At 32.2% G+C, this 24,024-nt stretch overlaps 1 protein-coding gene across 2 annotated transcripts; it reads right to left on the reverse strand.

Moving 5' to 3' along the window:
- Positions 1-5,303: 5,303 nt before the first annotated feature.
- On the reverse strand, positions 5,304-11,471 carry LOC7497644 (digalactosyldiacylglycerol synthase 1, chloroplastic). 2 transcript variants are annotated; one of them, XM_002308285.3, is made up of 7 exons: positions 10,710-11,470; positions 9,721-9,753; positions 8,716-8,803; positions 7,326-7,807; positions 6,967-7,233; positions 6,460-6,809; positions 5,304-6,132 (listed from the first exon to the last, which is right to left on the reverse strand). In XM_002308285.3, the coding sequence occupies exons 1-7, from the start codon at positions 11,340-11,342 to the stop codon at positions 5,598-5,600; spliced, it is 2,388 nt and encodes a 795-aa protein (XP_002308321.2). In that variant the 5' UTR covers positions 11,343-11,470; the 3' UTR covers positions 5,304-5,597. The 2 variants fall into 2 exon arrangements, with proteins under 2 accessions (XP_002308321.2, XP_024459440.1); XM_024603672.1 differs by lacking the exon at positions 9,721-9,753 and having other exon boundaries at positions 10,710-11,471.
- Positions 11,472-24,024: the final 12,553 nt, after the last annotated feature.

Here is a 24,024-nt window from a genome sequence, read left to right on the forward strand (position 1 = left end):
TATTAATAAAAGTTTAATTATCTTTAATATTCATATAATAATATATTAATAAATTTAGAGGAAAGATAAAGTTCATGGAACAAAAATGTTTTGCAAAGAAAATTATAAAATTGTTATAATTATGATATTTTTATTGCATTAAAGCATTGTTATTTTCTTTAGAGCTGTAAAAACTGGTATATTATATTATTTTTTTTATAAAATGAAGCAACTGTTCTCATAAATTGAATATAAGGGATACCTAGAACTAATATGTAGGTATTTTTATTGCATTAAAGCATTGTTATTTTCTTTAGAGCTGTAAAAACTGGTATATTATGTTATTTTTTTTATAAAATGAAGCAATTGTTCTCATAAATTGAATATAAGGGATACCTAGAACTAATATGTAGGTGATTATTATAAGAGATGTAAATTGAACTGACCCACATAAAAATTTCATATAGAAAGATCACTTACGTCAATGGAAAGGTTCACGTGACAGTTGTATAAGTGATTCTTAAACTTGAGATCACTAAGTCATCTTATATAGAGAATGTAATGCTTTCAAATTTTATTCAAATGATCAATGACTATTATATAGAGAACAAACATGATTTAACATGGCAAACATACTTCATACTTTAATGTTAAATCAGAACATTGTTGATGAAAAGATATTAATTACACTGAAAAACAGATCGCTGAAAGGTTAGTCAAACCACTAATGACTTTTCTAATATTTAGAAGATCATGACACGTTACTAAATATTACACTTGATCTTCAAATATAAATTAATCAATTATTTAATTGATAATAAATTAAATTGTTTAATTTATTTAATTCTATTTAATTATAATTATAATTTATATCTGGGTCAACATATTATAAATCTAATGGGTCACACATATTAAGAATCATTAGTCAGAAATTAAACTGAAACGATTTAATTAAGTATGACTTGATTAAAAATATATTTTAGAAATTAAATACTAGAATATTATTAAACAGGAATTATATTTCTAAACCTGAAAAAATCAAGTAATGACTTGATTGAGTTAATTTTTAAATTATAGATATTAATTCAGAGGGCAAATTAATATTTTATCAATTTATAAGATTAGATTTCCCTATAAATAGTAAATTATGCCTTTTATTTTTTAGTTGTTGTATGTTAGATAGAAAAACTACAAAAACACAGAATTAGAGCTTGCAATTTAGGCATAGCAATCTATCTCTCCTAAATAGAGATTTAGGAGATTTCTCACGGGTAATTCGTGTGGATCACCGTTTAAAGCTGGACAATTAAACGGCTAGTGATTTGTGATAACCTAACCTTTAAAAAATTATTCAAAGCCAAAAAAGATTAGATCTCCGGATAATAAATCTCTAAACAACTCTAGATTTGTCTAACAGAATTCTAAGAACTCCTGAATAATTTTGTTTTATAATTTTCTCTATGTATATGATATTCGAAACCCAACACATACAATATGGAAATTATTGAGAACGAAAAAATTGGAACAAAGTTTGTCCATTCTGCTACAAAATTACAAATTCCGACCACAAAATTTGGTTCTATGTTAGGTACATTAGCATAAACGTGCAGCAGACATAAAAGATAAGGGCGTGCTTCATTCCATTTCTCTCTGATTATAAGATTCCCTTGCATGCACAAGATATATAAATAAATTTGAACATAAAAATTTATTTAGGGTTTTCAGTGCCATCAAGTACTGATCTCTCCTTCCCCTGCTTTCCTTCCTTCAAAAGCAAGGGTCCTGGCTTCCTTTGATGACATTAACAAGGTCCGCCACTCGAAATCATTTGTTCCACTTATGGACAAAAAGAAGGGGCACCAAAACAACACTTTAAAAGGTAAAACACTCGGTACAAATTGCAGAATCACATAGAATATGCGCTTTTAAGCACTTTAAAATATTGCTAAAGCATGTGACTCAGTTGTAGCATATGCATGACAATTGACAAGGACTCACAGAAGAAAACAACAATATATAATGTCTGCAATCCCGATTTGAAAGCTGAACATTCCTCTGCGCGTCAGGTTTTCCAGTCTTTACGAGTCAGCAGAGGAAGAATCAAATTATATATACTATACGGGATATAATATGGATCTGAATGGTTGTTTCTCTTCTGTCTCCCATTAAAACTATCAGAATGAGCAGTGGCTGCAATCCCATAGCCTAACCACACTCAAAAGCTGAACTTTTTACAGCATCGATCGATATAACAAGACCAGCTTAAAGTAGACAGATTCATGCATGGCAAAATAAAATTATCAGAAAGGAAATCTGAACGGGAAGGTGACTGATCATATATGTAATTAGCTTGGACCTGCTGGTAAGTATTATATAATTATATTCAACTACAGGTTGCACACACCATACATCCATGTACATATAGTCTCTCTTTTGGCTAGCTAAAGCATGATCACAAAATATTAACGCCAAAAAATCTCTTCCACGATCCTCAGAATTCTGCACTTAGAACCCTACCACTAACGATACGAATCCACGATCAAGTGGCTAATAAGTACTTGTATCAAAGCATCAGCCAGCTTTCTTTGACTAATCTTTTCTACTGGTGGTATTTTATTCCTTGAAAAGAAGATTATCAGTACTTATGAGCATATATGACTTAGATTCCCCAACTGGGCTTGAGAATTCTAGTACATTCATTACAAGAGTGCTCAATGCTTTTCATCTCTGTCAATGGGGTTCACATGCTAAAATGAGAATCGTTTCAGTCATTGTGAACCCAATTACATTAATTTTACTGGCATGTAAATTCATGAAAATTTAAGAACGCACATGATGCACACAGGCGGAAAAGTGAGTGGCCAGCATTACATTTTGTCTTCTTGAATCAAATTCATAGTTTTCCTTTCCAAATTTTTTGATATAAAAAATCTATATGATAAGGTATAATTAAAACAAAAAAAAAACCTAGCGTGGTTTATGTTTTTTTATTTACTTTATTGTACTTCTTTCAAAAATTACATTTTACATTTTAAATTGGATAAAATAATTAAATTATATGCATATATAATATATATGAGAAAATCAAATAAACAACAGATTAAACACACACTCTCCTCAAGTCATGATTTCTCTCTCTAGATAATATTTTGGAACCCAAATTGAAATCAAAACCAAGCTTTGCTTAATCAATTTTTTCCTTCTAGTGACTTACGTTGTTGATTCAAAAATAATTTGTCTCGTCTCATGCTTTTACAATCTTTTGCTCTTCAATTTTGTGTCTTAGAAGTGTGTTTTGGGTATAATTTTGTGTGATTTCAATTAGTGGATATAGGGTTATCAAATTTGAGTAGAAATTTCCCTCAGATTCTTCTCAAAGTGCAAAACTCGGGTCAGTAGATCTTAGGAAAACATGATGGGTGGGGTTTAATTGTTGACGTTGTTAGGGTTTTAGGTTCTTTAATTTCTTCTCTTTCTGCAATTCCAAAAATAAACAAAGCAAAAATGACATTTTCACCAATTCTTCACTTCACTACTCACTCCATCAAAAGCACAAAATTCGTTTATCAATATTGCCAATAATAATTAAAGAACGCAATTGGCAAAGAAACTTAGGATTTCATTCGCCTCTCATAACTTTGAGTTTTGAAGGAGAAGGGATTCATCAAACTCAGCCACAAAACCAGCTAATTTAAAGAGCGTATAGATGGTTTATAAATATTTATGAGTGAATTAGTTGAGAAAAAGTATGATTTGTGAGGTTTGGGTTGCCTGATTAAGGAGGGGGAAAAGATAAGGATGGTGGAATGGGTTTTTTTAATTTAATGTTAAAGTTATAATATTTAATATAAAAAATTAGTTATTAAATAAAATATAATGATAATATTCATATAAATAATTAGATTTTTTTTGTGTCGGTTTAAAAATGATGTAAAATGTTATGATTAATATATAAATTTAAAAGAATTGAGACAAAAAAAAAAGGTAAATGGTAGAAGGTTGGTTTTTTTTTTAATTATTGCTTGTGATTCATTTTCATTCTTTTAATTATACTTTTTATATGATGGATTTCTTTCATAACTTTGAGTTTTGAAGGAGAATGGATTGATCAAACTCAACCACAAAACCAGCTAATTTATGATTTATAAATATTTTTGAGTGAATTAATTAAGAAAAAGTATGATTTGTGAGGTTTGGGTTGAGGAGAAAAGATAAGGATGGTGGAATGGGTTTTTTTAACTTAATGTCAAAGTTATAATATTTAATATAAAAAAATTAATTATTAAATAAAATATAATGAGAATCATATAAATAATTAGATTTTTTATGTTGGTTTAAAAATGATGTAAAGTGTTATAAATATATAAATTTAAAAGAATTGAGACAAAGAAAAAAAATAAACAGTAGGAAGTTGGTTTTTTTATCACCTGTGATGCCATCTAATTTAATTATCCTTAGATGTTTTCAAAGTTTTTTTTTTATTTTGATTTTCACTCTCATTCTTTTAAGTACATTTTTTATATGATCAATTTCTTTCTTGGTTACATCTTTTGGTGTTTGATTTCTTCAAAATTAGATTTCACTGTTTTTCTATATGTCATGCTTTTGACTTAATCATACAGGTCACAAGTTTTAAGTGTTAATATAGTTATGAATTCTTTTTTTTTTTATGATTTAATCATTTTACATTATTTTAAAAAATAATAATTTGTGATTACTTTTAATTTCTATTCAATTAGTTTGTATCGACCCCATTATTTAAACCACGAGTTTTGTAAGTCTTTTTTATTAAGTTTTTTTTTAAAATTGTTTTGTAATTAATTTTTGCAGATTTTTTATTTTAATTTTTAATTTTATTTTATAGAGAAGTTTTGTTTTGGAAGAAAAAATAATTATTTTGAAATAATATTTCAAATATATTTGGCCATGTATATTTTTTCCTTTTATTGTATTAACTCAGTTTCATAATATTATCTTTGATTAATTTTAATAAACAAGTTCAATGAACATATATGGGTAAATTATTTTTATCTACGTTCATCTTTTAATTTTTTTTATTTTTTTCTGTTATTACTAACAATACTTTTCATTTATTTATATAATTAGTTATTGATTTAGTTAGATGCTTGATATAATTTTTTATGTTAATAAACATTTTGAAGGAGCCCATATATCCAATATTAAAAAAAAACATACAAAAAACAAAAACAGCCGCATAGCACAGGTTAAATGGCTAGTAAATCTGTAAAACGTGGATTATCAGAAATAAGCAAAAGCAAAAGAAAACGTAAGAAATCAAACAAACAGAAGAGACCACAGAGAAATGCCGAAAATGAACTTCCAACTTAAGAGACATTTATCATTGATACTTTCTTACATAAACGCACAGTTTACTTGCACTTGGAATCACCACTACATACATACTTTAGCATCTACCTGTATCTATTGAAAAGAAATAAAAACAAAATTTGGAGGTGGCTGTAGAAATACGTATGCTTCAGATATAAATACATCAGTAATGAAAGAAAACTTTCTTCCAACTAGCTAGTTTAGGAGGATCCTACATACTGTGCGTGATTATTATACAGGAGATCTGCGATATCGACAGTTCTATCTACTTACCATCCATAGATCGGGTTTTCTACTTGTGGAGGCAAGAGATGGAGGTCTTTACAATGCTGCTTGTCATAGTCCCGTGTCCCGGGTATGGCTCCAGTACAGAGTCTAAGAAGCTCATTCCCTGTGAGGCAGTAGTGGGCAAACGCCAACCCTCCATCAACCATCTCTGACATATTAGGCGTTGAAACTGCTTTTGTGATGCTCCTCCCATTAGTTTTGCTCAGTTTTACATCATCTTTTTCAGGATCCAAGACTCTATCAAGCTCCGAATACTGCATAAATCTCTGGGTGGCTGCCTCCCATGAGAGGTTGTAAATTTGCTCTGGAGTAAGAGGATGAGGTTCATTTGCTAATGCTTCCTTGACTCTTGCAACAAAGTCCTCAGATGTCTTGTAAGTCAAACAGTTGGGAAATGACCTGAAGTACTCATTTGATGGGTGGTCCGCACATACAACAAATTTTCCCATTGCTAGTGCCTCAGCAGTGGCCGTGCAGAGCACATCACTGAGACTAGGATTTATGAAAACTTTGTACCTTCAAGCAGAGAAGAAAATGTTAAAAGCCTAAAGATAGTGAAAACACAGCCACAATGATTTTACTAAAACCTAAGTGTCTTCAAGAACTGACAAAAATCTTTCAAAACGAAACAACACAGACATGCTTCATTCACTGGTGTCCTTTTACTGCCAATCACACAGCTGGAAAGTGTAGGCTAGCTCAGAAAAAAAAGCTCTACCCGATCATTAGGATTTAGTCTCTTTTTTTCGAAGTTATAGTTCTTGAGTTATTATTAAATTTCTTCCGATTTACAACTTGCTCATATGGTAAAAAACCAAAAGACAGTTTCTATAAAATCCTTACCCGTGAAGAGAATCATCCGCATGGTCTCTTCCTTTCAGAAAGTTGAGATTCAAATCCAATCTTTTAGCTGTAGTCTGAACTTCATTTGCATCTTCTCCATTTCCAAAAACATCTAAATTGAAGCCATCAAGATCATTCTTGTGCTTTGCCAACAAATCTATCAACTCCTTGTATCCCTTGGCCCATACCATCTTGCCTAAGAAATATGCTCCTTTTGAGAAGGCTTGCTGCCCAAGTTCACTTTCAGCTGCAACTTTTTCCCCAATTTTCAAAAACTTTGGATTCACACCATGAACATTGCAAATGACAGACTTCGGTAAATCCTGGGTGGCAGCAGAAAGGCGAAGGACCTGAAAAGTGAACACGAAATGATTTAATCTAGATAATAGGATGAACATTTCAAAAACCAGCCATTTATATGGTTAACACTGCTATAGAAAGCAAAGTTTAGGTGAAGCCACCTTTAGTATCCAATGATCAGTGTATCCAAGAAATTAGTCAATTTACCTTGTGGCAGTATGCTCGTGTAACCAAGTTGTTTATATGTTTGACGAAGAATGCTTGGAGAGCCCCATTCTTCTCCCTCTTGATATATTCTAGATAATTTGTGTGGACAACACCAACAACATGATTGAACTTCGTAGTCCAACGCTTTCCATGGTGATACCAATTCAGGTGTTCTGGCTCTTCCAGGATGGCAATGTCAGCATCTTTTGATGGAATGAACTGGGAAGTATCTCCAGCAGGTATTATGCTTCTCCTTTCTTTTGCAAACTAGAGAACAATAAGAACAAAATTATCACTTATCCTTTTACACTTCAATACTATCAACAAGATGGTGCATATTTTGATTATCAATCAGCTACCTTTCCGGGATAAAACGAGATCTTAAAATCAGCTTTAAAGCCAATCCTTTCCTCAAGCCAGTTTCGTATATAATTCTCCTGCTCTTCTGGTGAAGTAAAAGTGAGATTGTTAGGATAAACTAGCTCTTGATCTGACTTACAAAGCCATGGAACCAGCAGGGTAACATTTTGCTTTTCAGACTTTGCTAAATATGCTGCTCGATAAAGTGGATTAACAGCTGTCCCAGTCATCCATGGAAGACTAGCAGTTGTGACAATTGCAACATGCCTCTTCCTATCAGATGGGTGATGCTTTGATAAGTCAGTCCAAAAGCCTCCATCATAACAATGCCCTGTACTTTGAAGAACACTGGCTATTCTTAAATCCAGTTCATCATTTGCATTCTCGTCAAGGAGGGTCGATTCTCCTGAAGACAGCGAGGGTAACAAAAGTTGGTTCTTGCGACTACTACACAAGCTCTCCACTATCTTGTCACAAACATCTGAATCATAATGAAAACATCACAAAACTCAAAAACTGCATAAAGGTCAACCAACATACAATAAGCATGTTTGGTGGAAAGAGGAAAGGCATTAGTCACATAAACAAATATTTGAAAGATGTGATATTATATTAGTTTCCCGATAACAGTAGTTTTTGACAACAGTCACCATTGACAAATGGATTTACATGCTTTTCTTCAAGAGATGCAAATGGATGGTGTATCCTTCCACATCTGGTATTATCAGTAGTGAATATCAACATGCTAGAGAAAATCACAGGAGGGTATGAGGCAGGGGTTCAATTTGCTCATAGCTGTGAAACATCCAATCACACGTATGAATATCACAACCTCAGCCTGGTGTGTTATAAAGAAAAAACCTCAGAATGAACAGAATCCACCCCATCCATTCACTATCCTCCCCCCAAACATTGTACCCTAACCTATTACTACAATATTTCTCACAAGACAACATTCTGAACTTTTTTAAGCATCAAGAATTACAATTTAGCATCCATGGTGGAACTGAATCATAGTCATCATGCTTAAATTGTATAAACAACCTCCAGTTCTATCCAACAAAGTCAACAGTGCCATTGGTATGAAAAATCTTAATCTGATGAGGATTATTCAAGTAACAGCCTCCCTTCGTATTTCATTGCCATCTGGAAAATTGCAACTGGTTCATAAATTTTCCACACATAAGAGCATGAAATAAATGTAGGCCATGCCTTCTACAAAATATAAAGATCTCTTCAGGTACACAAAAGATCGACATTCAAGAATAGTCCAGCTAATGAAGCAGTATTGACAAAAATATTACATTCACAAGAGAACACGCATGCATATAATCATGACTTTGCACCCGGAGCGTAAGTTTAGAAAATTATAAAACTCAAGTTGCTTGCCTTTTCTGACACCAAGTTGGTCCAAGAATGGCTCAGATTGCCTGACCAAATATGCCAATAGTTCAGGGACATCCAGTGGTGGTACTTCCTGCATCAGGCATACACAAGCAAACATTTGGCATATTTATTATTCAAGAAAAGATCTTAAAAAATAGTAATAATAACAATAAATAATTCTATTTATGTTTTCCTCCATGAACGATCAGAAAGCCAGCCAGCTTGAGTACACTGTAAATAATGGAGTCCTAGGTTAAGAAGTGGCCAAGCTTAGTAAGGTTCCAGCTTTCCAAACAGGCTCAAAGTTCAGCCTGGGCAGTCTATGATCTTCAAAAAAATAAAAAAGGAGGCAACCTGATCAAGAGAATTTATGTGCTCTTAGAATTTCAAATCAAGAAGACACCATGCGTGGCGACCCTTTGGTGCCTTTTTTTACCTATTTGCTTTTATTTATCAGGAAAAAATAAAAATGGAAGACTAAGTGTAGTATACCCTCCAGCTATAGCACAGAAACTTCAAAATTGTTCACTAAGGCAAGGACAATCAACCTGCAATATTTTTATATTTACAACCATTAAATGACATATAAAGAAAGATTGAATTTCAAAAGTTGTAAATATATCATATAGATAATTCTTCACAAGAATATTTTAGCAGCATAGATACTAAGTTCATTCCTCCTGTGTGGAGTGAGGACATCAGAGCCACAACTAAAACTGTCTTTTTCTCTCTGTTTTTCCCCTTAGATAGATAATTTGATTCTGAACAATCCCAAGTAATTTACCACAGGTTTAAGTGGTCTCAACACCCAATGTCATCAATTGCTTCCAAGTCTAAGGTCACAAAATTTGGATGGGACACTGGTTTTTAGATGATATTGGACTTGCACAATTCATTGTGACTTGAGCTTTAGTCTAATGGTGCAAAACTAAAAATGAGTCTCGCTGTCTGGAGTTAGGGGAGATTTTGGTGACAGAATGCAAAAGCATATACAGGCAAACATCTAACCTTTGACTCCTGAGGCTCCTTGTGGATTGCTTTCTGCAAAAATGTAGACAGAATGAGACTCCTTACATTGTTAAAAGAATGAACGCAGCTAATGATCATCTAATGAATATTAATGAATGCAAAATATGCACTGATGATTTCAAAACATTATATTGTGCAGTAAGTGTAAGATTCTACTAAGCTTAAGTATCAAACATCAAACCAGGGGAGAATATTTTGGTGTGTGTATGCAATCAAAGGTCAATCTAATTCATTCTGTGGAAGAATGTCTCTATGAGGATCAACACATTTCCTTCAGATTTGAAAGCAAGCCCTGCATCTATGTCACCCGGCCCAGACTACCGTATTCATGTCAGACATGTTTACATGAACTCCTAAATGAGAGAAAATCTCATAATGATTAACAAATCTGAAACTTGAACAAGCACAACAAACCAGACCGTGGTGCACATGTTGACATAGCTCTTCATAGACGAACTCACAGCAGCCAAATGGTGAACTTAAAAATTTACACAATGAAAATAGGGTCCTATAGCTAATTATAACCTTACTAATGTCTAAATGCTATTAGGGACACCAAAGCATCAGCCTTTTTCTCATTACTTAAACACCAACTTCATCATTCCCAGCATATTTCAGCTTACACAAGACCATTACAGTCCCCCTCGAATGCTTCAAATACTTTAGCAAAAGTTTCTCCTTAAGCTAGTGTACCATCTTAAATATAAAAATTGACAACCAATAAACATTTGAGTAGTGCTGCATAAAGTCATCTAGCTTTGTCCAACTAATAAATAAAGAGACCAATAAAACCGATCAACTAAAAAAGACTCTACTCCAAACAAAATCCCCAAATTCCCAAGTCTCATATAAGCAATAAAACTCAAAATCCTATAAAAACGAAATTGCTCATATTCTCATCTAAAAAACTGCTAAATAAACGAAGCCACCAATAAAAACAAAATAATAGTAATAACAGAAAGACATACCAAGCTAGACTTCAGTTTCTCCACAAACTCGCTATTCTTAAACCCACCAAATATCTCACCGAACTCACTTTTCTTCTCAAATTCCCTCAACCTCCTTTTCAAAACCCGTATTGGCTTCCATTCCCCAAATTGCCCTCCTCCTCCCTCCTTCCCTTCCCCCCAGAACTCCCTAAACCCCAATCTCCTCCTCCTATCAAGACCCACAACCCCTCTTCTCTCCTCTCCTTCCTTCTCCCCCGCCACAATAGCATTCTTTATCGCCGACAAATCAATCCCTAACTTCGCTCTCGGCCCCCACCTCTCTAAAACCTTCTTACTTATCTCCGGAGCCGAATAAACTCTCCGAATTTCGGAAAATTTTGGCCGCAGCTTCTTCACAAAATCAACTTCTGTAGGTGAAGTAGAGGATTTGAGCGGTGAAGGTACAGAGAAGGATGCAATTGAAGCTGAATTAAAGAAATTTTCGATTTCGCGATCGAATGAGTTGGCTAAATTCTTGAATGAGTTGGCTCGTGCTCTCATGAGTTGGAGATCGGCGTCGGCTGAGTCACGGACTTCTTTCCATCCTCGTGAAAGTAAAGAGAAAGGCGTGTTGTTGCTGTTGGTTCTCGTTGATGTTGAAGTGGTTTCCATGCTTAAATTTGTATAATATGGGTTTCTTAATATGTGAAATTTTGGCAGTTAGAGAGAGTTCTTTCGTGGAAGAGAAACAATGCAGATAGGCAAAGATGCAGAGAAATGAGGAAGGAGTGGGTTTCTTTATTATTATTGGGTTTCTTTATTATTATTATTATTATTATTACTATTAATAATTGTTTTAACGGTTGAGAGTTGGGGGGCGTGTTTTTAATCTGGTGAAACTACATATCAGTACCCCAATTATGTATACTATTTCATTTGGACTCTTGAGTTTGGTTACTTAGGAGAGACAGATTAGGGAAATTAATGAGAAGGGATGGATAAGATTATTTTCTTGTTTGGCATACGGTGGTGGCTAGATGCCTATTATAGCATTATGGAATGAAAGGATTCTTATTTTTTAATATTATTATTTGGTTTTTATTTATTTATTTATTTATATTTTAAATATAGTGTAAATTTATTTTCGTTTATCTATTGTCACTCTTCTCCATCCTCTTATTTTATCCTTTTTTTATTCTTCCTCAATAAAAAACAAACTCTTTCAAATAAGGAAATATTATCTTATATTTTTTGTTGACTTGGACCGATCAAAAATATTATTTAATTGAGTGTTTTTTTTATATTTCTATTTAGAGGGTAGAAATTGTTCGATTTTGGAAGATATATACTCGATTGAATACATCAATGTAATTGGGATACTGAATTGTAATTCTCCTTTATATTTCTATAAGGTTCTGGAATGAAGCACGTGTACGATTGAAGAGGTCGGGGGGGTTTTGGCGGGTGATGACGTGGAAGAGTCACGTGGGAAGAGGAGGTGGCACGGAAAGATTGGGTGGGGTAGATTCTCTTGCGAATGATCTTGTTAGCTCATACGAATATATTAAAGGATATGCTGCGTTGGAGACTTGGAGTGATATTGAGTTGTATACGTGTGTGAGGTTGCATGGAGGTTGATGTGTGCACCCTTCAAATTAGCATATAAATCACTCACATATTTTTTTGAATTATATATATACGGAGAATTAATTTGAAAACACAATAGAAATATGTAAGAATAAAAAACATTTATTGGAAACTCTTTTCTATAGAATTGAATTCTTTAGAAACTTCTATAGTAAGTAATATTTATTTTTGCGGTCAAATTATATTTTTAAATTTTTTATTTTAAATTAATTTTTTTATTTTTAAATTATTTTAATGTGATGATATCATAAATAAATTTAAAAAAAATTATAGATAAATTTGAAATACATACATATATATACATACATACATACATACATATATATATATATATATATAGACACAAAACACACAAAACAAATGTTTGAACAACTAACACTTTTTTTAAGGTTATCTAATAACTAACTTAAATGTTTAGGAAAGTTTTTTGATGCTTAATAAAATTAACATTCTCAAAATAGATATATAAATCATATTCTTGTCATTTAAAACATAGTTTTAAGGTAGCTTAATCAAATGTTTTATATAATTAGAAAATCATTATCATTTTGTCGTATGCATTTAGGTGAATTAATTATTATTATTATTATTATTATTATTTTGGATTGGCATGTGATTTTCGTCAACATTATTATTATTATTGTGCGAATTCAAATTCAATCAGCTTGAAGTTTGAACCGTATAAAACGATAACTAATTTACATGTGCTCGCCACGTGGCCCCTTGCGTATACAAAGAAGCAAGGCAACTTAATTTTCTCACGTAGCCGAAAGAAGGAAACAAAAATATACAGTCTTATTGACGACAAGAACGATGAACAATCAAGTCGTCCATTTGATGATGCTTGCTTAGACTCTTCAAAGGCAAAGATGCTCGATCGTTAGCCAGCCAAAGACATTTCCATTAGGGTTTCGAGCTTTTCAATCACATTTGTAAAGTGTAGTTTACGTTAAAGACAAATTTGAAGACTTAAACAACTACCCATTCAAGTTCACACTTCACACAGGCTCAAGCAGCTTGCTGTATCCCAATTGTGTTTGTCGGCTAATTTATTGGTATATGTTTGATAACAGGGAGAAATGTGATTTTTAAGAGTTTTTTTAAATTAAAAATGTATTAAAATAATATTTTTTAATTTTAATATTAGTATATTAAAATCATTTAAAAATATCTAAAAAATTAATTTAATATTTAAAAAAAAATACTTTAAAAAACAGATTATAATATAAAAATAAACACTCATTAAAATGTTACCCCACCATTGTTTTGTTTATTGTGTTCTTCACCTTGCATGTCATGACAAAAGATACTTATGCTTTAATGACTTCACTGTTACATCAAATCATTGTGTACTGTGTACACTAGCCTATTGGTTTACACTATGTTCAGAGTCGGAATATAAAATAAAAATAAATTAGCCAGTGGGATCATATAAAGGAAATCCCCACAGATTCAGCAAATAATCCCTTGCCTCCTGCACAGGATTGTGCAACCATCATTCAAGCCTAATATCAAGCTTGTAACGGCAAATAAATCTTCAATGTAAATGCAGTGTAAATGCTAAGACGCAATCCTAGCTTTGTCTCTAAATTCAAACCTGCAATCCTGTGTGTGTGTGTATATATATATATATATATATATGTTAACAGTTGTATTATTCAAAGTATGAAAAATATACTATTCTGAAGTTTATCAATTAGCTCAATTCTCTAAAACTTCTTATCTTCATCATGGTATCAGAGCAAGAAATCTCCAACGAGAATTCGATCCCTCACAATCATAATCCAATCTCAACTCCACCCACTCCAACTGAAACACCCCTGATTGCCCTTAACATCACATCCCAGATAAATGATAAACTTACCCCCTCTACATTTCTTTAATGGCGCGCTCAATTTGAAGCCTTACTCATCGGGTATGATCTTCTTGACTATGTCACTGGAGAAACAATCTGTCTTATACCCACCAGCACATCAATTTGTGTTGTCCAACGAACTCACTGGATAAGGCAAGATAAGCTTATCCTCAGTGCCATTTTGGCATCTACATCTACCGTCATCACTCCTCTCATCTCAATGGCCAAGACATCAAAGGATGCATGGCATAAATTACATACTCTGTATGCAAGCAAGTCCAGAACCAGAGCAATACAACTTAAGGAAGAACTCACAATGATAAAGAAGGGCAATCAGTCAATTCAAACATACCTTCACTCTGTAAAATTATTGGCAGATGAAATCTCCCTCATAGATCACCCAATCTCTGAAGATGATCTAACGCTCTATATCCTAAATGGCCTGGGAACTGATTTTCATGAAATTGCAGGTCCTATTCGCGCCCGAGAAGGACCACTCACTTTTGAGGAACTTCATGATCTCTTTGTCAGTCATGATGCATATCTTCGTCGCCTTAAAGCCTCCTCCCATCCATTGATTGCTTCTGCAAACTACACGCACAGACGGGCTTCTTATGGTCAAGACAATCAGTCTTTTAAATCTACCCCAAAGCCCCACTTCTTTGACAGGTCATATGGCCAAAGAAACAAACCTCCAGCTCCCTATCGCCAGCCTGGCAATCCGAGAGACAACAACAAAAATTATGGACCACGTCGTTTTTCTCCCAAGTGCCAACTGTGTGACCGCATGGGTCATACTGCAAAACACTACAGTCATTTTGAGTACAACACACCAACAGCAAACTATAATTCCACCTCACCAGCACAGGATACAAAATGGCTTATAGACTCCGCTGTGTCTCATAATATTACTGGTGATCTTGCTAATCTATCTATTCATTCAGAATACGATGGAACTGACGAAGTTATTATTGGTGATGGTTCAGGTTTGCCTGTTTCCCATATTGGCTCCTTCCTTTTTCAATCTCCCAACCGTACTTTCCATTTAAATGACACCCTTTGTGTTCCTAATATACAAAAAAATCTCATATCTGCTCATCAATTTACTCGTCAAAATCATGTTTTTATTGAGCTTCACCCCTCTTTCTTTCTTGTTAAGGACCAAATCACGGGAGCGGCTCTGTTCCGAGGAGCGTGTGAGAATGGTGTATACACCCTTTCGAAGTCAATGGTGCAGTCTTCTCCTACCATTGTTGCTAACGTGCATGAAAGAATCTCTATTGACGGATGGCACAAACGCCTTGGGCATCCATCCCCTAAATTGGTTACTCACCTTATCAACTCTTTTTCCCTTCCAACAATCAACAAAAAAAATATTTCTCTTTGTTCATCATGTTCTATTAATAAAGCTCATCGTCAACCATTTCGTCAAAATAGTCTCTTGAGTCATGCTCCTCTTGACTTACTTTATACTGATGTGTGGGGTCCCTCAAGTACAATTGGCATCACTGGGGCTCGTTACTATCTAATTTTTGTTGATCATTTCACGAAATACATTTGGTTTTATCCTATGGAAACAAAATCAAGTGTCCGCATCATTTTTCCCCAGTTCAAAAATCTTGTTGAAAACCGGTTTCAATTAAAAATTAAATCTGTCTACTCTGATAATGGTGGTGAATTTGTTGCCTTAAAACACTATTTTACAACAAATGGAATCAGTCATTACACCACAGCTCCTCATACACCGCAACAAAACGGTGTTTCTAAGCGACGTCGTCATCACTTGGTTGAAACCGGTCTCACATTACTACATGATGTGTCCCTTCCACTACAGTATTGGCCCTATGCCTTTTCCACCGCTGCATACCTTATTAACCATCAGCCCACACCTCTCCTCTAACATAAATCACCGTTTGAAATTTTATTTACATAGTCTCCAAATTATAAAAAGCTAAAAAAATTTGGTTGTCTTTGTTTTCCTCTTATCCGGCCATATAACACAAACAAGTTACAACCAAAATCCATTCCTTGTATTTTCGTAGGCTACTCCTTAACACAAAATGCATACAGTTGTCTTGATCCCCTGACAAACCGCCTATACCAATCACGCCATGTCATCTTTCATGAAAATGAAAATGGTATCTCCTCTAGTCTAGCCAACTTTCCACACCTAGCCCGACAAGTGCCTCCCCTGTTCATGGAAATTTTTCATTTCCTCCTGTGATTTCGGCAAGGATACCCATTCTCACCGCTCACTCAGGTAATGAATCCCCCACTCTGTCTTTTACTTCACGTGAACTCACATCTTCATCTTCTCTTCCAGCATGTTCTGCTCCTCGTATTTTTTAGCCTGCCTCATCTCCACTGCAAGATCTATGTAACCCACCCTCATCAGTTGTTTGTGCAGCTTCCCCCACCTCACCTCCTCATCCCTCAAATCCTACACCTAACCGGGCTCACTCAATGGTCACCCGTTCCATGAATAACATTTACAAACCCAAACAAGTTAACACCACCACAAAACATCCCCTCCCAAATACTGCAGAGCCAACTTGTGTGGGACAGGCTCTCCGTGAGCCATACTGGAGATTAGCAATGTCTGAGGAACTCACAGCTCTCATGAGGCATGGTACATGGGAACTGGTACCGCCTCCTCCTGACTGCCAACCAGTTGGGTGCAAATGGGTTTTTCGAGTCAAACGACATCCTAATGGTTCCATAGCTCGGTTCAAAGCCTGTTTGGTTGCAAAAGGATATCATCAACAACCTGGACTGGACTATAGTGAAACGTTCAGCCCTGTTGTGAAACATGCCACCATCAGAACAGTTCTCACCGTGGCTGTCATGCAAGGCTGGTCCTTGCGGCAACTAGATGTCAACAACGCTTTTTTGCATGGGAACCTGCATGAAATAGTTTATATGTCACAGCCACCAGGGTTCCAAGATACCACAACTCCACATCATGTCTGTCGGTTAAACAAGGCAATTTATGGCCTCAAACAAGCCCCTCGTGCCTGGTATTCTGCTCTGCAACAGGCCATTCTGAAACTGGGATTCCACAACTCAAAAGTCGATCCTTCTCTATTCATCTATCACAGTGCAACTATTCTGTGTTATCTGCTGGTCTACGTGGATGATCTAGTAATCACTGGTAACACTCCATCCTTCCTGACTCACGTGATTCATCAACTTGGCATCCAATTCTCATTAAAAGATCTGGGCACACTTCATTATTTTTTAGGGCTGGATGTTATACCCACCAACAACGGATTGTTCTTATCGCAACATCAATACATACAGGACCTTCTCTTCAAAACCAACATGTAAGGTGCTAAGGATGTCTCTTCTCCTATGTCCACATCAGTCCAGCTCAAGCTTATTGATGGCACAGCTCCCTGCAACAGCACTGAATTTCGAAGTATCATCGGTGGTTTACAATATTTGTCCCTTACTCGTCCTGACATTTGCTTCGCCGTTAATAAGTTGTCACAATTCATGCATCAACCCATAGTCACTCACTGGTCAGTTGCCAAACGTTTGCTACGCTATCTGAAGAAAACCATTTTCCTTGGCATTCATATAAATCGTCAGTCTTCATTTGATGTTACCACCTTTGCTGATGCTGACTGGGTTGGAAATTATGATGATCACACCTCTACTTCAGCCTACATTACATTTCTTGGGATCAATCCCATCTCATGGAGCTCTAAGAAACAACGTGCTGTCGCCAGGTCCTCAACTGAAGCTGAGTATCGTTCACTCGCCACTACTACGTTTGAAACAGTTTGGTTGTTGTCCCTGTTCAAAGACCTTTGTCTCCCAATTCCCTCTCCACCAAGACTGTTGTGTGACAACCTGGGAGCTACACACCTTAGCTTCAATCCAGTTCAGCATTCCCAAATGAAACACATTCAGATAGACCTCCACTTTGTCTGTGATATGGTTCAGAGGAAGATTCTCAATGTTCAGCATGTCAACACTCATGACCAACTGGCAGATTTTCTAACAAAGCCTCTGTCTTCCCAACGTCTGCATTCTTTACTGCTCAAGATTGGCTTAGCTGATGGCTCATCCATCTTGCGGGAGCGTATAAAGGAAATCCCCGCAGATTCAGCAAATAATCCCTTACCTCCTGCACAGGATTGTGCAACCATCATTCAAGCCTAATATCAAGCTTGTAACGGCAAATAAATCTTCAATGTAAATGCAGTGTAAATGCTAAGACGCAATCCTAGCTTTGTCTTTAAATTCAAACCTGCAATCCTGTGTGTGTGTGTGTGTGTGTGTGTGTATGTTAACAGTTGTATTATTCAAAGTATGAAAAATATACTATTCTGAAGTTTATCAATTAACTCAATTCTCTAAAACTTCCTATCATCATCAGATCATGTCTTCTTAAAATAATAATAAAAAAAAAACAGATTTTAATCATGAAATAAACAATATTTTTTTAAAAAAATATGTGATTTATTTGAATTAACTTGAGTTAATATGTAAAACTCACATGGATAATTTTAAAAAAAAATTAAAAATTTTAATTTTGAAGTAATTCAAGAAAGATGAAACCGTTAAAAAACAACATTTAATTAAAAAAACAAAATAAACTCGAGTCAATCAAAAAAACTAGCGATAAAAGTCATGCATGTCATCGTTATCAGATTCAATAATTTTTTTATCTTAAAGATTATTTTTTATTTAATTATACGATAATAAAACACATGTTAATTTTTGTATGAAAAATATTTTTAAAAAGTAAAAAAAAAACTATAATAGGCATGTGGGGCTAAAATAACAAAAGTAAATCATTGACAATAAATAGTGAAATTGTATTCTCAACAGAAAATCAGGGGTTTGATTTTTTTGATAAAAAAATCATTTTCAACCACTTTTCAATTTAAAAACACTCTAAAAATCTTGATAAATCTATTTATGATGTTAAAAAACAATTCAAAGACCCCGAAATTCTTCCTGCAATCAAATCTACCTTAACAAATATTTTTAAAATATATATATATATATATATATATATATATATATATATATATATATATATATAGATAAAACTTTCCTCATTATATAAAATTTATTTACACTAATATTGATTATTTTTTGTAATCAGAATAGTCGTGAACAATTACTTTCGTTCTCAACGCATGAATCTAGTAGGGCCTTAGTGAATTAACTATTTCAAATTTTCAATCCCTAGTGGTTTGCGAGATGACAAACCGTGCAAGGGCTTCAGTGAATGTGTTTTTGTTAATATTACTTTTGTTTGGTTGGGTAACAAGAGAGGGGTGACTGATTCCTCTTATTTATTTTTATGTTTTAAAAATATTTTTAAAACAATTTAAATTTTTTTTATTTTTTTTTTTTCAATTAATATTTTTTTAATGTTTTTAGATTATTTTGATGTGCTGATATTAAAAATAATTTTTAAAAAATAAAAAAATATTATTTTAATATATTTATAAGTAAAAAACACTTTAATCTTTCGTAAAAACAATGATAGATTAAATTAATAATATACGCTAAGAAATGAATCCTTCAACTGTGATCTTTAACAATAAGCCATCACTAATGAGCATCGGCCCTCTTCAACCAAATTACAGAACACTAGCTTAATTGTACACACTATGTTATGAGTTTCTATTTCAATTAATAAATAGTCATTTAATTTTAAATTTTTGTATTAAAAAAAATTGGTATATGTACACAAACCGGTTTATTTAATTTATATAAAACATTTTTCATAACAAAGTTGAGATCAACGTGTCTCTAACATGAAAAAAGATTTTATTTATTTATTTAATAAACTATCCAGGCACAATTGTGTTAGGCAAAATATTTTTTTTCTATTAATTACTTTGAAAAGTTTCTCTATCTAAAAAATTTGTTGTTTTATATAAAAACATGTACTTTTTTTTCAAGACTTATCATGACTTGAAGAGAAAGTTCAAATAAAAAATATATACTTTGATAATTTTTATCTACTATATGAAAAAAATAAAGGAATAGTTAATTTGAGAAAATTGTATAAAAGATCACACAAAAACAAGGCATTTTATTCTTATTAAATATCTAAGAGAGATGTTTTTTATAAACAATTATGCATATTAGTTACATATATAATCATTAATAAAAAACTGCTATCATTATCATTCAAAACCTTTAATTTTATTTAAAAGTATGGTGTCGTCATATAATTTTAAAATATCATTGTTATTATTTTATTTGAAAAAAAAATATTTTGTAAATTAGAAAACATTAAAAGAGAGGAATGGTCTATCTCTGTTCGCTCATCTTTTTCTTTTAACTTAAACATATGATATGTTGACCCCTTAATGTTTTTATTTTTTCAAAAATGAGCAAATAACATATCATCCATTCCAACAGATTTTGGACATCCAAGTTAGTCAGAAAATTTGGATCCAAGTAATTTGAACTACGAAACTCAAATTTCAATCTTTTTTCATACAAACAAAAACACCTAGAAACCTTAATAATCTCATTTTCAACTCCAAAACACCTCCTAATTAATCTAAAAACTAAGTCTATATTTGTTTTTTGAATGAAAAAAATCTATTTATTCTTTTATAAAATTCAAAAAGTAATCAAGGGGAAACAACTTGGCTAGATTGATATTCTTAATTGTTAGTGATTTTTATTAAGAAGGATTTGATTTATATTTTAAATAATTTTTAAAAAAGTTTTGATTAAATACAAAATCTATTTAAAAACCAGTTTATTATTTTCTAGAATTAAAAAAACATGTTTAAGTTTCCTATTTTGTAAAAACTCTTTTTAATTGTTTTTTTATTTTGTAAAATAAAAAAAAAGTATTCTAAGAGAAAGCACTATTAGGAAGAGCATTTTCTCAAAAAATTGTTGTTAAGAAAAACGGTTTTTGAGAAAATGCTCTTCCCAACAACGATTTCTCTTACAGCATGTTTGGAATATTTTTTAGTGTTAAAAATTGAATTCCAAATAGAATATAATCTCTAAAAATACTACCAAAATAAATAAGATGTCAACCCCTCTGATTTACAATTCCAAAAAACAAAAATATAATGTTAAAACTAACTTTCCCAAAACACTCATCTACCCATCTTTTTTTAAGAAATCTTTGAAAAAATAAGATGAAGGTAATAAGGGCAATATAAAAAATAAAATGAATTGAATTTTATCTCAACTAAACATGTGAATTCAACTTATTTATCAATTGAATTCAGTTATAATAGAGAATTGGTTCCAAACAACTTATTAGCTATGTTATTTTCAAAATCTTCTTTTGTCTTTGTTACCTTTTCTTTTTTAAGATGCTAGTTTTTTAAAAAAATCAATTTTTCAAAGGAAAGCAAAATTTTTGAATAAGCGTGTAATGATTATTGTCGATTTTCTAGAAGTGAAAGAAAAAATAATAAGAAACAAGAGACTTACCTGAGCATTCTATAGTTTACTTTGTTTTGTACTTTACCTCCATTGTTTTTAAAATTACAAAAAACATCATTATTCATCAAAAAATCTCAAATCACGTTAAATAACCAAACTAACCCCATATATATTATATCCAAAAACTTAACAAAAGACAAACACAACCTTATCCCACATTTTCTCTCTCTGATATGATTTCTAAACTAAACAAAAGCTCTATGAAATTTGTAAAAAACTCATCTCAATTTAACCTAAAATTCTACAAAATCAATATTTAATGGATTTGTAGTCAATTATCTTTATATCGATTCACATCATTAGGTGGTGAGTTTAATATCATTAACACATGTAAACTCTTTCATAGTTAATTCACTTTCATTTATAAGTTTGCATCAATCAATGAATGTGTTGTCAGATGACCTATCATTACATCTATAGAATAGTTTGTTCTTGCTAGCTTCAGTCTCTAAAATCCTAACAACTATTTTTTTCAATATTTCATAATTGTTACAACTTTGTATGCTATTATTATGTTTGATGTAGATGAATTCATGTTTTGAATTTGTGAATTTATAAAGATTTTTTTATAATAAGAATAAATGGTTGATGAGAAGAAGATGTATTGTTTTGATGAGAAATTAGTGTTTGAGAAGAAAGGGTACAGGTTTTCATGAGAAAATAAGGTGTTGTTTTGATAAGAAGAAGGGTTAATATTTTCATGAGAATATTTATGTGTTTTGATATGAAGAAATTTACAGGTTTTGATGAGAAGAAGGGATGATGTTTTGATGAGAATAAAAGGGTGTTTTTTTTATGAGAATATTTATGTGTTTTGATAAGCTCAAATATATGTTTTGATACGAAGAAATTTGCAAGTTTTGATAAGAAGAAAATGTGTGTTTTGACCGGATCAAATTATATATAAGTTTGGGAATCAACAATTACTTTTTCAAAAAAAAAGAAACTTCAACGGTAACTTGTAAATAATAGGAGGTTTTTTGCACTAAGAGTTATTTAATCTTTAAATAAAAAATAATGACAAACCCATAAATAATTAGAATTTTTTTTTTGGTCTGCTTTTTGGCGTTGTTGAAAGACATACAAAGTTGAGGATGTTTTTTTCACCAGAAAACAGTTTAGGGTGTTTTATGTAAGTTATGAAACAATGAAGGTAAAGTGTAAACTAAAGTAAACTATAGGATGCTCATGGTAATTTTAAAAAAATAATTTAAAAAGAGGATTAAAAATTGACCCGAGTCAACCCAGGTTAAACCGCCAGACTCGTGTCTCGGGTCATAAACTAGGTTAACCTCATAGAAAACAAATAAAAATAAATAAGAAAGTCTAATTCTTACTCAATAAAGTGTTGAATGATGAAATTAGGAGAAAAGTCAAATAAAACAAAAAAAAAATAGAGTAAATCAAGTTAACCTGTTAAATTTATAACCAGAATCGTAAGACTTAGATAACCTCATAGAAAGCAAACTGAAACAAATCATGAAGTTCTATTAAAAAAACCAAATATGAAAGGTTAAAATTTAAATTTAAAAAAATATATTAAAAAAATACTATTAAAATAAATAGTATTTTGTAAGGTGGTGCACAGTGAAAGCACCACCTCTTTTAGTGTTTTGTTAACTAGATAATTATAATACACTAAGTAATTCACTCACCTTAAAAGGTTCAGAGTCAACCTAAATTACTAGTAAAAGTGTAATTGAGCTTTTAAAAGAATTTATAGACTCTACTGAGTTTGATAACATTGTTTATTTTAAAAAATATATTTTTTATTTAATCATATAATAAAAAACAAGATGCTTGAAAAATTAAGTAGAAACCCATGTGCATCAATCTTATAAAAAGCAAATTGAAATAGATTATAAAACTCAATTTTTAACATAATTTTTTTAATTGAGAAACAAAAATATGAAATTTATTTTTTTATAAAATAAATTAAGAAATATATGAATTGATAAATCAAAAAAAATTGTTAACACTAATTAAATATTAAAATGAGAAACTATATTCATCATAAAAATAAAAAATAGATGCACCTTCAAATTTTTTTACACCGACTATTTTTTTTATTTTAAATATTTACATTCATTTTATTTTAGAAGTTTGTCACTAATAAAAAATGATTTCTGTTTTTATAAAAACTTTATAGAAATCAAACCCATCTTTTCAAATATCATGCAGCTAAAAAAATAAATAACTATTTAAAAAAATAAAATTACTTCAAACATACAAAAAATCAATTTCACCGCTATTACAATCACAATTAAACACAAAAATCATCACAATAACAACCTAAATCAAAGGTAATTTTTGAAATTCCCCTAATTATCTAAACTATTAACGTGATAAAACCCCATAATTGACCAAAATCCCTTCAATTTGCTTAATAAACATGTCATTACA

This window comes from Populus trichocarpa, chromosome 6 (genome assembly GCF_000002775.5).
Source record: "Populus trichocarpa isolate Nisqually-1 chromosome 6, P.trichocarpa_v4.1, whole genome shotgun sequence".
In the NCBI taxonomy this organism is placed as follows: domain Eukaryota; kingdom Viridiplantae; phylum Streptophyta; class Magnoliopsida; order Malpighiales; family Salicaceae; genus Populus; species Populus trichocarpa.

Excerpts from the sequence above, each read along its gene's own strand:
- LOC7497644 (XM_002308285.3), bottom strand. The coding sequence starts at position 11,342 with ATGGAAACCACTTCAACATCAACGAGAACCAACAGCAACAACACGCCT. Across the intron at positions 8,804-9,720 it reads AGGAGCCTCAGGAGTCAAAG|GAAGTACCACCACTGGATGT; the intron begins GTTAGATGTTTG and ends TGCCTGATGCAG. Across the intron at positions 7,234-7,325 it reads TCTCGTTTTATCCCGGAAAG|TTTGCAAAAGAAAGGAGAAG; the intron begins GTAGCTGATTGA and ends ATTGTTCTCTAG.